This window comes from Miniopterus schreibersii (genome assembly GCF_964146895.1).
Source record: "Miniopterus schreibersii genome assembly, chromosome: X".
Taxonomy (NCBI): Eukaryota; Metazoa; Chordata; class Mammalia; order Chiroptera; family Miniopteridae; genus Miniopterus; species Miniopterus schreibersii.
The window spans coordinates 17,166,088-17,180,704 of NC_138104.1; the positions used below are offsets into that span (position 1 = coordinate 17,166,088).

The following is a 14,617-nucleotide window of genomic DNA, read 5'->3' on the forward strand; positions in this document are numbered from 1 at the left end:
ATTACAGGAGCAAGCACTGGGGCATTGACAACTAGTGGGTGCCATAGTTGGGCTCAGTTGTAGAAAGGGGTTCTGCCCATTTACCTTTGGGAAATATTTCAGCCGATTTCTTCCCTTTTCCTACCTGCAAAGTGAGATTGCTAAAAACGCCACCCCAGGGTACAACCCCACCCCTTTATAACTTTTTACCATATTTCTCTTCTTCCCTTTTCCTTTACTTCTTAAAATAATACCACAGAGACATTAAAATAGATGCTGATATATATTTATTGATATACAAAGAAGCCCACAACATAAATTGTTTGGTGGAAAAATACAGACTATAGAACAGCACTTATATTTGAACACTTTTATCTGTACATGTATGTATCTGGGTACATTGGTTTAGGGAAATATCTAGAAGGATATTCATCAAAGGGTTGACAAGGATATTCATCAAAGGGTTGACATTATTATAAGGGTAGAAGATTTGGTGTAATTTGTACTTTACTTTTTGTACTTTTTTATTGTTTGAAGATTTAACAGTGAGTTATACCACTTTCACAAAGAGAATAAAGCCATCAAGGAAATGGGCACACACAGAAAATAGACCCTTAGGCAGCAGAGGCGGGGGTGGGGAGCAAGGACAGAGGACAGGCCATCTTCCTCCACTGTGTTGGTATCCAAGACCCTTTGTGGATTAATTCATGCAGTTAGAAGCCCCCTCCCACAGTTTTCCCATCACTAGACTCTGAATATAGCTTAAGGGTTCATTTAAGGCTGGGGGCTAGCACCTCACTGTATTCAGAAGGGTCATCAGGTTCATCAGGAGCCTCTCTTGACCCCTCCTCCAGGTCCTTCAGGGTGATTATCAAATTCTCAAACACCTTGGCCTTGTTGCTCTCTTTGTCACAAGTTTCCTTGGAGTGCCCCTCCTTGCCACAATATGAGCAGTGAGTTGTGTATTTTCGCTTCCTGGCTCTACGAAAATCCCCAGGATGATCAATCTTATCTCCAGAACCCCCACTGGTGGAAGGAAATTGAGCCTGGGGACTGTCGGGAGAATCAATGACTACCACTTGGTCCTGAGGTCTGGCCCTGCGTCTGGGGGGAGGAGAACCCGAGGATGAAAGTGGAGGGTCCTGAGACTCCACCAGGATTACATCTTCATCGGAGTCATCCATAGTGTCATCTATCTCTATCACGTTGCAGTCAGCATTGCCGATCACTATCCGTAGGGCACCCTGAAATGCCACTGGGCTGGTTGCTCTCTCCACCATTGACTCAGATCTCCTGACCCGCTTCTGGTTAATAAAAGTGTCATCCCAATCCTCTTCCTCCCTTATCATTCTGATTAACTCCAGGAAATTGGGAAGACGGTCCTGCTCATTTGCATACATCCTGAGAAGACGCTTCAGCCTGTAGCGTAGGTCCCCATTCAGCTCAGCCCCTATAAGGAGTTGGTGCAAGCGGGTCTGGTTTGCATCTTTCTCAGCTATGATCCCTGCCTGAATAGCGTTCTGGAGCTGCACCTCTAAACGGATCACATAAAGGGAGACTTTCTCCCCTTGTGCCTGCAGGGTGTTAAAAAAATTATCCTGGGCAGTCACATTGCTTCCAGACTCCCCAAACACCAATTTCATTGAGTGCAAGAAATCTGCCACACTTAGGTTGGGGTTGGCTGCCTGGAGCAAATGCATGACCTCCCGGGCCGGGCCCCTAAGGGTTTTCATCAGGCGCTTCAGCTTCTCTTCCTCAGACATATCCCAATCTGGCAGGACCCCATTTACTTGGATCAGCCAGTTTTCAAAGGTTTCTTCCCCGTGGGCTGGCACCGCCCTCCCTGAGAACAACTTCATGTTTCTCTCTGCCATGTTGGCCATTAAAGGTCTAAGTCTACTCCCCAGGGACCTCAGCATAGAATGGGCCCACGGTGGCAAGGGTGGGTTCTGCCGCCGGCTATTACCCACGCGTGCAATGATGCTAGCCATGAACCACAATGATGAGGTATCTGAATATCAACAAGATGTTTGGGCTTTTTGGAAAAATCTAATCTGCAGGTGTACCAGGGGTCTCTGCCCTCCTCCTGTAAAAAAGAAAAAAATAGCGGGAGGGGGTAATAAGAGATTAATGAGGCTGCAGCTGTTTTCTCTCCCTTCCTGAATATCCTGCAGTACATTTTATATCTGCTGACTGCCCTAAAAATGTCCTCCAGGAGACAGGCAATTACAACCTCTGGGAGCCAGCAGGTGTGTTGGTGTTAGCAAGGAGCTTTGGACAGCCACATTTATTCCTCCAGTCCTTCAAGAGGGACAGCAACTGTTGCTTCTAATTCTAAGTGTAATAGTGTATGGAGCTGATGTTGGGCTCTCAAAATAGAGCACAGTGGTCACAGATTTGTGTGAATAAATAAGGTCTCATTAAGCTCATGGGTCTCAGGTCTCAACCACACCCCCTTCTCAAAGTGTCTCCCCCCTCCCCTTATCTCTTAGATTCTTACCGGAACTCAGGAACAATCGAGCGCCTTAATTTCACTATCAGCCTCTGCAACTGGTGGCCTCCATGAGGAAGCTCGTTTCCAGGGTACAGTCGATCTCGGTCTACCTGGGATCACGGATCCAGGACCTCAGGCGTCAAGACTGTGCCTACTCGGAGGGCAGGGCAGGGAAAGGAAGGGTCAGAAACAGACTCATCCCTCCCCCACCTCCACCTCTTGTTGCCTCTGCTGTAGCCAAGGGGAAATTCCCACCTCCTGAATACAAGCCTCAGCGACCCCCATCCCATTACATTTCCCCTTGGAAATCGTTGGCCTACCAGTTCTGCAATCAGCCCCACAGAATACAAGTTCGTCTTCGTCTTTGATGCCCTGCCACCGAGAAAGGGAATAGGAGTTGGACACGCACAGCTACATATCCCTCCCCCAGATGAGATGAGAGGATGAAAAGGGGGTTCAAGACAGCTTGCGGTTCTCTTCTCCTCGCCCCTTGCCTTCCTCCCCGGAAGACACCCCCCTCTCAATCTAGGCAAATCCTACCCACTAGGCAGCATCCTGTGGCAGCCCACCTCCTCCCTCAGCGCAGCCGAGCCACAGGAGTGCTCCTTGCCCAGCCTCACAGTTCTCGATTTTCCAAGCAGGGAGCCGCCCAGTCCTGACGGGGCTTCCCCTCCTCTGTCTGCGCCGGGGAATCGTGCCCCCTTTCTTTACCTGTGCTCCGCGGGTGGGCAGCGGCGTGACTGCTCTGTATGGAACCTTTGGCCTCTGCGGCCCTGCAAGGGGAAAGGATGGATGCGTCCTGGGCGGCTAAACAACCCGGGGCTGCTGGGACTGAGCTGCTCCGCACCGGCGCCAGCTGGGGGAGCCGAGTCAAGCAGCACTGTTCCCACGGCAGCAGCCGCTTTTATCCTCTCTCCATGGAGACAAAAGAGTGTGACGCGCTGCCGGCGCGGCCAATCAAATAGGCCCCTGGGTGGGGGGTGGGGGGAGGATTGCAGCTCCCAGCACAGCCTTGAACGGAAGAAAATTATACACGGGGCTGGGGGCTGGGGGCTGGTGTACAGGGGGTGGGTCCGCAGGTCTGCTGAGCGTCAAGTGCAGCTTGGCTGCATGGACTGCGAGAATTTACTACTCTTCCTTCTCCCTCTCTTTCTCCCGTGGCTCAACTCCGCGCCTTGAGGCCAAGTGCATTGAACATGAGATGGAATCCCAAACAAATAAACAATAAAAGTGCTTCACCTTAGCCTGGGGAGGGGGCGGGAATGGTGTGGAGGGGGTCAATGAGGGAAATAAAGGGGACATCTGTAACATTTTCAACAATAAAGATAAATTTAAAAAAATAATAACTTCACCTTTGTGTGGTGGGAACGGGGGCGGGGGCACTAGAGTTTTCTTTGTGCAAATCGGCTTGCACAGACATCTCTTACTGTGAAGGAGGTGGCAGTATGTTCATTTAACAGTGAGAGGACTTAGGCACCCAGACTGTTAGACAATTACTCACTAAACTATGGGTACAAGGCTGGCTGCATCAGAACAATTTTGGGGAGCTTGTTAGAAATGTAGCCTGGTCTCTGAGGGGTTCTGACTTAGGAACAGGGCTGGGGGTGTGATTTTAGATATTAGTTTTCTAACCAGGACTGTAGTTGATTCTGAGGTGTAGAAAAGATGCTTAAGTAAATGTACCTGCCTCCAATGTATCTGTTCACACCATATCTGTGGTGAAATGCATCTCTAAAGTATATGTTCTACCTGGGTCCATGATCTTCCTGAAATTGTATGGAAAGAGTTTGGACTCTGTAGGAGGCTGAATAATGTCCAACCAAATATATCAAGTCTTAATTCCCAGAACCTGTAAATGCTACCTTATCAAGTAAAAGAGTCTTGACAGATGTGATTAAGGACCTTGACTTGGGGAGATTATCCTGGATTATCTGAGTGCACTCGAAATCCAATCACAGGTGTCCTTATAAGAGGGAGGACAAGAGAGAGCTGACACACAGAAAAGGAGAAAGGGATGTGACAACAGAGGCAGACATTGGAGTGATGTGGCCACAAGCGAAGAAATGCTGGCAGCCATCAGAAACCAGAATAGGTGAGGTACAAAGTATAACCCTGCCCACACCTTGAATTCAACCCAGAGGAACTGATATTGAACTTCTGGCCTCCAGAACTATGAAAGAATAAATTTATCATGTTTCTAGCCACCAACTTTGTGTGGTAATTTAGCACTGCAGCCACAGGAAACTAATACAGACTGTATTTTTCTGAATCAATAGCTTTGTAGAATTTAAAATGGGTCAGTGGCCTAGAAATGGTTAAAAACTACTCCCCTACAATGTTTCTTTATTAATATCTTCTTCCTTCAATTTCTATTTGAAGAAAGAGTGTGAGAAATGAAGCACAATTTGACTAGAACTCTGCCATGACATAGTTCTTCCATTTCCTGGTTCAAGGATAAGTTGCTAGGCAGTTCTTCTTTGAGCTGTTTTGTTTTGTTTTGTTTTATCCTCACCTGAGGATATTTTATACACTGATTTTTTTTTTTTTCCAGAGAGAGTGGAAGGAAGGGAGAGAAAGAGAGAGAGAGGAACAATGATGTGAGAGAGATACATCAATTGGTTGCCTCCCCCACGTGTCCCGACCAAGGCCTGGGATCGAACCTGCAACCCAGGTACATGCCCTTAACCAGAAATCGAACCCATGACCCTTTGGTGCACTCACAGATGCTCTAACCACTAAGCCAAACCTACTAGGGCTTCTTTGAGCTCTTGAAGGGGCTTCACCTGTGCTGGAGTTGGCATTACTGGTCCCAGAGAAGGAGGAACTCCATGAAAACAGCATGCAGAGCTGTCTGGAGTGAATGGGCTGTGAAGCCAGTGGCTCCATGTCTTAGTTGGGGCGGCCATGTCAAAGTGCCACAGACTGGGGAGCTTAAACAACAAGAATTACTTTTATCACAGTTCCAGAAGCCAGAAGTCCAGTTAAAGGTGCCTACAGGATTGATTTCTCCTGAGGCCTCTCTCCCTGGCTTACAGATGGCCACCCTCTTGCTGCCTTTTCATTGGGTTGTTCCTCTGTGTGCCTACTCCTGATGTCTAAATGTCTTCTTCTTATGACTCCAGGAAGACTGAATTAGGACTCACCCTAATGGCCTCATTTTCACTTAGACACCCTTTAAAGGCCCTATCCCTAAATATAGTCACATTCACATTCTGAGGTAGTAGGAGTTAGGGCTTCCACATATGAACTTTGGAGGGACACAATTCAGCCCATAACACTCTATTTCCCCTTACTTCTGGTTCTGGGAAAGCATGTCTTCTTTCCCTCATGTGGAATGTGGCTAGGAGGTCCTTGTAGAGCTTTTGGGAGTCAGGGTGGTGGTGTTATGCACTGCACAAATGGACTGCCCAAGTGCAAAGTTGTTGCTGTAGCTTGTTCTTGACTGCTGATTCTTGGGGGCAAGTGAACAATCTGATGCCCTTCAGCCTGCCAAATACATCACCTCATCCTTTGTGCTTTATTTCCAACCCCAATAGTTAGAACTCCTTAGGGTAGACAATCCAAACTTGAAGATGAAGCACCTTCCACCTCAGGAAGGTTGGTGGAACCATGGGGTTGTGGTGTAGGGTGGAGGGTGGTGGAAGTAGACAGAAGGCAGATTGGTCACCTTGTAGAGTCAGGGGTGATGCTGGTAGTAGCTTAGGGGTTGTCTTTAGTCTCTTCCCTCAGCTCGCCAGTGCTATGATATCTGACCCTGGCCTCCAAGCAGATCTTTGTTCCAATTTTGTATGGCTTTATCACCAAATCAGGTGACCTGCAGTTGTACCTGGTGGCATTAAAAAACCAAAGACTAGACCTTAGAGCTCTGACAAAAATGTTGAAAGGAAAAGGACTGTGTATCAGGTGCCTGGGTTGGGGCATTAGAAAAAAGAGAGGGTCTCTCTATGCAGGGCTGGAAGGAGCATTTGCTAAGCTGGCTTCAGTTGGATATTGAGCATTCCTTATTTCTGGCCTCATGTGTCAGGGTGTTGGAGGACACTTCCAATTGCAAAGATTCAGGCACTGGTGGCTTTAAGGAGGCCACATTTTACTTTCCAATTGCAAAAGCATAAACCTTAAAAATCTAAAGTTTAGGAGCCAAAGCTTTCAGTTGAAACACATATAGCTACCTTTGGTTGCCTTTCTCCTCTGGGCCAGGAATTTTCCATCTGTTACCTCTTTTAAGCATTTCTGGCAACCCTGATGACTTAAACATTGTTCTCCCACTGAAGGAACTGAGGGCATACAGGCACTTTACACTAGGGCTTTGGCTCATTGGAAGTCAGAACCCAGATGGGAATGCTTATGGAAGATTCTACCCACACTAAGTTGGGACGCCAAGAGCAGCATCTTTCATGAAAATATTCAACAGGAGAGTGAAATAAAGATAGTTTTAGACAAACAAAACTAAGAAGGTTTGCTACCAACATACTGAACTAATGGAAATTCTAAAGAATGTACTTCAGGAGGGAAATGGCCTTAGATGAATAAAAAGCAAGGAAAGTAGTAATATGTGGACAATGTAAGTCGGCATTGATGGAAAAAAGAATCATAAAAATGTCTAGTCTGTTTTTAAAACATAAACTTAAAGTATTTTACAGTAAGAAAAGATATCAGGAAAGGCGTAAATGGAGTTGAACTTTTCTAAGGGCCTTGTATCATATCAGAAGTGATTTGGGTATTTATTAAACTTACACTTTGATGAGGTAATTCTGTATGTAAGAATTAATAGAATGTAACTATTAAAATAACAGCAAGAGAATGTAAATTTCCAAACTAGCAGAGAGGGAAAATAATTGAAAAAAATTTTAAATTCTCAATTAAAAGAATTTTTAAGAAAGAAGAGGTGAAAGAAACAAGGGCGGAACCAACACAAGCACAAAAGAAAATGACAGCTTGAGTCTCAAATATATCAATAATTTTATTAGATGTTTATGAGCTAAATAATCAAATTAAAAACAAATACTGTCAAGTGAGATTAATAAATACACCCTATTTAAGAGAGACAAATCCAAAATATAAGAATATAGGTAAGTTGATATTATAAAGATTGAGAGAGAGAAATCACATAAATAATACATAAGCGATAGAAAATTTGTACAGCTATATTCATATCAGACAAAATACACGTAAGAGCAAAAGCATCATTAGAGATATAGAAGGTTATTTCATAATGATAAAAGGTTCTATTCACCGGAAATGACTTTATACTTACAACATTACCTCGAAATATATAAAGGAAAAATTAACTTACTAAAAGGAGAAATAAACAAATATATAATCAGAGGGGGAGGTCTTACCATACTTCTCCCAGTAGCTGATCAAGGAGACAAAAAAAATGTCTCTAAGAATATAGAATTTTTGAATATGATTAATAACTTGAACTAATAGCCAACGTATAGAACACTGTTATAGAATACAACCAACGACTATAGAATACACATACAGAACACGTATAAAATTTGACCATGTACTAGGCCAAAAAGCAAGTCTCAACACATTTAAAAAAATTGAAATCTGAACACAATGAAAATAAGTTACAAATCAATAACTAAAATATAACTGGATAATTTCTGTATGTTTCAAAGCTAAGTCACACTCTGAAGTAACTGATGTGTCAAAGAAAAATGATAATGCAATTTAAAATTTTTGTAGCAGAGGAGATCACAGTTTGATTCCCAGTCAGCGCACATGCCTTGGTTGTGGGCTCCATCCCCAGTCAGGGGCGTGCAGGAGAGAGCCAATCAATGACTCTCATCATTAATGTTTCTCTCTCTTTCTCTCTCTCTCTCTCTCTCTCCTTCCCCCCTCCCTTCCTCTCTCTGAAATCAATAAAGATCTATTTTTTTTAAAAAAGAAAAACCATCCTGAATAATCAACTGCAACTGAAGACGAGCTGGAGAGCACCCTCATAACCAAGGAGGAAAAGTGTAGACCGCATAGAGACTGGTAGGAAGTGCGGAGGTGTGAGAGGGCTGGCTGGGCTTTCACAGGCATCAGCTGAAGGCCCAGAGGGATATCTCAGTTGGGCGTGGGGGTCCCACTGAGGATTCTGGGGCCTAAACTCCAGGCTGGGCTTCCCAGCCAAGAGCACTAGAACTGAGAAAGGTGCCCACATAACATCTGGCTGTGAAAAGCAGCAGGGTTTCTGTCTGCCAGGGAGAGGCTGCTGGAAATGCAGGCACCTTCTTAGAGAGCCAACCCACAAACTTTCATCTGCAGCAACTCATCTTGGGCTCCAGCAGGGGGAGGGCAGAGTGGACTGGAGCTACGTGAGGAGAATTTAGGGCTGTGGGCTCTGGAGATTGAGATTAGAAGGCACTGGTCTGGATTCCTGTGCTGAGTCATTCCTCCAGACTGCAGAGGACACCTTTCTCAAGCAGAAAATTTGCTGCTTTTGCCTGGGGGGGAGGAGAGAGAAGCAATTGCCCCACCCTGCTGGAAAACCTCTTGCCCTACCCAGAGGAGTTTCTACAGCCTGAGGCTCATTAAGAGAATCAGATTAATCAGCCTGCAGGCAAAGGCAGACCTCAGAGTGCTTTGAGTCTTTGCCTGATTTGCTTCTGGGCCATGGAAAAGCAGACTTTGGTGTGCATCTTGGTCCTATCCAAATGCACCCAGCCCCAACAGAGGAGACCTCAAGCCGAGGGTTATTGATTGCTCCAAACAGGGTACTCAGGGATAGTAACAAATTGCATCTGACATTGGCTTGCACCAGAGACCCTCCAAAAAGACTGAGAGTCCTAGCAGATCTACCTAATACAAAGAAACAAACCCAAACAGGCATCCAAAATGGGAAGACAAATAAACAAGCCCCAAATGAAAGAACAAGAGAAGTCACCAGAAAAAGAGCTAAATGAAATGGAGATAAGCAATCTATCAGATATAGAGTTCAGAATACTGATTGTAAGGATGCTCAACAGCACGAAAAAGGATATGGAAACTATGAAGGAAATGAAGAATGACATAACAGAAATAAAGAATACATTGGAAGGAATGAACAGCAGGTTAGAGGAAGCTGAGGATTGGATCAGCAAATTAGAAGACAGGGTAGAAAAAAAATAACTCCATCAGAGATCCAAAAAGAAAAAACAATTTAAAAAGAGGAGGACAGTTTAAGGGAGCTGTGGTACAACATGAAATGTAACAATATTTGCATTATAGGAGTGCCAGAAGAGGTTGAAAGTAAGCAAGGGTTAGAGAACTTGTTTGAAGAAATAATGGCAGAAAACTTCCCTAACCTGGTCAAGGAAAAAGTCACACAAGTTCAGGAGGCACAGAGAGTCCAAAGCAAGAAGAATCCAAAGATGCCCATGCCCAGACACATCATAATTAAAATGCCAGAAATTCAAGACAAAGAGAGACTTAAAGGCAGCAAGAGAAAAACAATCTATCACCTACAAAGGAGCTCCCATAAGGCTGTCAGCTGACTTCTCATCAGAAACTCTACAGGCCAGAAGGGAATGGCATGAAGTATTGAAGGTAATGCAAAACAAGGGTATGAAACCAAGACTACTCTATCCAGCAAGACTATCATTCAAGATAGATGGTGAAATAAGGAGCTTCAGACAAAAAAAGTTTATCACCACCAAACCAGCATTCCAGGAAATGTTAAAGGAACTGCTGTAATTAGAAGTAGAAACAGAGAGAGAGAGAGAGAAAAAGAAACATAAGCATAAAGAATTAAAATGGCAATAGATAAGTATCTATCAATAATAACCTTAAATGTAAAACAGGTCTCTACAAGTTCAAGATGATTGAAATCATATCAAGCATCTCAAATCACAATGGCATGAAATTAGAAATCAACTACAGTAAAAACACTCAAAAACATTCAAACACATGGAGGCTAAATAGCATGTTATTAAACAATGTATGGGTTACCAATAAGATCAAGAAAGAAATAAAAACTTCCTGGAAACAAATGAAAATGAACACACAACAACCCAGAATCTATGGGACACAGTGAAAGCAGTCCTAAGAGAGAAGTTCACAGCACTGCTGGCCTACCTCAAAAAGCAAGAAACATTTATAGTAAACTATCTAACCCTACAACTTAAAGAATTAGAAAGGTCCCCTGTGAAGCTGTCCAGACCAGGACTTTTGTGTGCTGGGAGGTTTTTTTTATTGCTGCTTCTATTTCATCAGTTGTTATTGGCCTATTCAGGTTCTCTGATTCTTCCTGATTCAGCTTTACACGATCTCACTCATATGTGGAATCTAATCAACAAAATAGACTGAGGAACAAAATAGATCCAGAGACACAGAGACATGGAACAGACTGATAAATCTCAGTGGGAAGGTGGGGGTGGGAGAGTGGGTGGAGAAAGATTAATCAAAGAACTTATATGCATATATGTATAACCCATGGACACAGATAATAGTGTGGAAAAGGCCTAGGGGTGGAGGATGTGGGGTGGAGGGGATCAATGGGGAAAAAAGGGGGGATATCTGTAATACTTTCACAAATATAGATAATTTTTTTTAAAAAGAAAGGAAACAATTCCATTTACAAGAGCATCAAAAAATAAAATATTTATGAATAATTTTTTTTAAAAGTGGAAGACTCCTACATTGAAAACTATGAAACATTTTTGAAAGAAATTAAAGATCTAAATAAATGGGAAGATATTTCATCTTCTTGGATTAGAAGACTTAATATTGGTAAAATGGTTATCTACAGATTGATCTCATGAATGCACTGTAATCCCTATCATAATCCCAGTTGGTTTTTTGGTAGGAATTGACAAACTAATATAAAATTCATGTGGAAATTCAGGGGACCCAGAATAGCCAAACCATCTGGAAAAAGAACAAAGTTTGAAGATTCAAAACTTATAAAAAGCTACAGAATTAAGACTGTGTGATACTGGTCCGGCCGGGCGTGGCTTAGCGGTTGAGCGTCGACTTAGGATCCAGGCAATCGAGGTTCGATTCCCAGTAAGGGCACATGCCCAAGTTGCGGGCTCGATCCCCAATGACTCTCTCATCATTGATGTTTCTGTCTGTCTCTCTCTCTCTTTTCCTCTCTCTGAAGTCAATAAAGATATATTAAAAAAAAAAAAAAAAAGACTGTGTGATACTGGCATGAGAATAGATATATAGATCAGAATAGAATAGAATTAAAGAGTCCAGAAATAAACCCATACATTTATGGTCAATTGATTTTTGACAAGGGTGCAAAGACCATTCAATAGAGTAAAAAGAATAGTCCATGAAACAAATGATGCAGGGACAACTGTATGTCCACATACAAAATAAAGAAGTTAGATACCCCAATCTCATACCATGCACAAAAGGGAACACAAAATAGATCGTAGACCTAAATATAAGAGCTAAAATTATAGAACTCTTAGAAGAAATCACAGATGTAAATATTTGCTAATTTGAGTTAGGCAAAGCCTTCTATGACACCAAAACACAAGCATTAAAAGAAAACAATAAATTAGACTTCATCAAATTTTAAAACTTTTGTGCATCAAAGGACACTGTCAAGAAAGGAAAAAGACAATCCACAGAATGAGAGAAAATATGTGCAAATCATGTTTCTGACAAAGGGCTTGTATATAGAATATATAAAATACCTTACAACTCCATAATAAAAATACAAATAACCCAATTTGCAAATGGGCAAAGGATCTGAACAGACATTTCTCCAGGGAAGATATGCAAATGGACAATAAATGCATGAACAAATGCTCAACATCATTAACCATCAGGGAAATGCAAATTAAAACATAATGAGATACCACTTTATACCTACTAAGATGTCTATAATAAAAAAACAGACAATAACAAATGTTGGCAAGGATATGGAGAAATTGGAATCTTCATCTATTGCTGGTGGGAATGTAAATAGGTGTGACTGTTTTGGAAAACAGTCTGGAATTTCCTCAAAAGGTTAAATTCAGAATTACCATATCATGCAACAATTCCACTCCTAGGTGAATACCCAAGAGAAATGAAAACAAATCTTTATACAAAAATTTGTACACAAATATTCATAGCAGCATTATTAGAAGTAACCAAAAAGTGGAAACAACCCAAATGCCCATCAACTGATGGATAGCTAAAAGGAATAAAGTACTGATTTGTGCTACAACATGGATGAACCTTGGAAACATTATGCTAAGTGGAAGAGACTAGTCACAAAACACCTCATATTGTATGACTGTTTATATGAATTGTTTAGAGTAGTCAAGTACATAGAGATGGAAAGTAGATTAATGGTTGCCAGAGGCTGGAGGAAAGGGAATGACTGGCAATGGGTACAAAGTTTCTTTTTGAGGTGATGAAAGTGTTCTAAAATTGATTGTGATGATGATTGTACAACTCAGAATATATTTTTAAAACCACTGAATTGTACGCCTTAAATGGATGAATTTTATGAATGTGCCCTGCATCACAATAAAGCTGTTTTTTTAAAAAAAGAATATTTTTGATATGGATCCATTTATATAAAGCTCAAACACAGGTGAGACTAAATTATTGTTCAGACATGCATTCAGAGATGATAAAGCTAAAAGAAAGCAAGGAAATATTACCATAACAGTCAGGAGAGTGGTTACCCTGGGGGTGAGGGAAGAGTTTTGATTGAAAAGAGACCTACACAGGGCTTTTGTGGTGCCTTAATGTTTTATTTCTGATCTTGATTAATGGTTATATGGTGTTTTTTCAACTATTTGTTAAAATGTACATACATGCTTTATGCATATTTTGTACATACGTTCTATTTTCAATAAAATGATAAAATTAAACTCATTCACATGAGTTTATGTGGACTACACTGAATTGTTAAAACGTTGGACTGTGCCAGGCTATTTATTCCAGATATTTAAAGAAAAGAGTTGCTAAATTAAGTGTCCGTGAGATTAAAAGAGGGAGTAGGGGAGAGGGGAGAAGGAAGATTTGACTTTCTAAACTTTGGTTTGGTTTAGCAAAGCACTAAAGATGGGGCAATATTAAACCTAATATAAGGTTATAACATTTTTCTTTGCATTTTTTTTTTTCCAGTAAGAAAGATTTACTTTTCAACAATGGTATACTATTAGAACTAATAAGGAGAAATTTAAATGCTCTTTGTATCAGTGCAGTATACTTTGTATTAAAATAAAATATTGTGGTTGAAAGCATTTATTGTATAGTTATATTGCATTAAACACTGTGATTATTCTGTGGGACCTTATCATTGAGTTCCAAAATAGTAACACTTAACAAAAATTGTTTTTAAAAAAATAATTATAATTAAAATAATTTGCCCAGTTTGTATGTTTCATTAACAACTTCTTTGGAAAATATTAATTTTGGAGTGGTGTGTAAGATAGCTGTTCACTGAATATTGTGTTAGCATTAGTTAATTTTTTAAAAAAAATTATATGGCCTTTTTTGCTGGTTATACATTTTATAAAGTATGTTCAATATTTGGCCTTGTCAACCATTATTAAGAGTAATCACTTCTGCCCAGCCAGCATGGCACAGTGGTTGAGCATCGACCTATGAACCAGGAGGTCACGGTTCAATTCTCAGTCAGGGCACATGCCCGGGTTGCGGGCTCGATCCCCAGTACAGGGGGCATGCAGGAGGCAGCTGATCAATGACTCTCTTCACTGGTGTTTCTCTCTCCCTCTCCCTTCGTCTCTCTCTGAAATCAATAAAAATATATTTTAAGAATAAAATAAGTAAAAATAAAATGTAAAAAAAAAGTAACCAGTTCCATGTTTCATCAGTATTTGATTCTTTGGTAATATGTATTCACTTTGACTCTGGGAGAGATAAAGAATAAATTCTGGTTCCCTGGCCAAAATTCTAGTTGCCACTTCCTTCTGCCTCAGTTTTGCATTTATTGGACCTAAGTGAAAATGATGCATGCTATAATTAAAGGCTATGTTTTGTACTTAAAAAAAATGATAGGGTAGCCCAGCCGAGCATGGCTCAGCGGTTGAGCATCGACCTAGGATCCAGGAGATCACGGTTCAATTCCCGGTCAGGGCACATGCCCGGGTTGCGGGCTCCATCCCCAGTTGGGGGCGTGCAGGAGGCAGCCGATCAATGACGACTCTCTCATCATTGACGTTTTTATCTCTCTCCCTCTCCCTCTCTCTGAAA

General features: G+C 41.8%; 1 protein-coding gene across 1 annotated transcript; it reads right to left on the minus strand.

Moving 5' to 3' along the window:
* Nucleotides 1-250: 250 nt before the first annotated feature.
* On the minus strand, nucleotides 251-3,385 carry ZCCHC12 (zinc finger CCHC-type containing 12). Its single transcript, XM_081125914.1, has 4 exons — nucleotides 3,185-3,385; nucleotides 2,794-2,845; nucleotides 2,480-2,624; nucleotides 251-2,065 (listed from the first exon to the last, which is right to left on the minus strand). The coding sequence occupies exon 4, from the start codon at nucleotides 1,968-1,970 to the stop codon at nucleotides 750-752; it is 1,221 nt and encodes a 406-aa protein (XP_080982040.1). The 5' UTR covers nucleotides 1,971-2,065; nucleotides 2,480-2,624; nucleotides 2,794-2,845; nucleotides 3,185-3,385; the 3' UTR covers nucleotides 251-749.
* Between the last annotated feature and the right edge of the window lie 11,232 nt (nucleotides 3,386-14,617).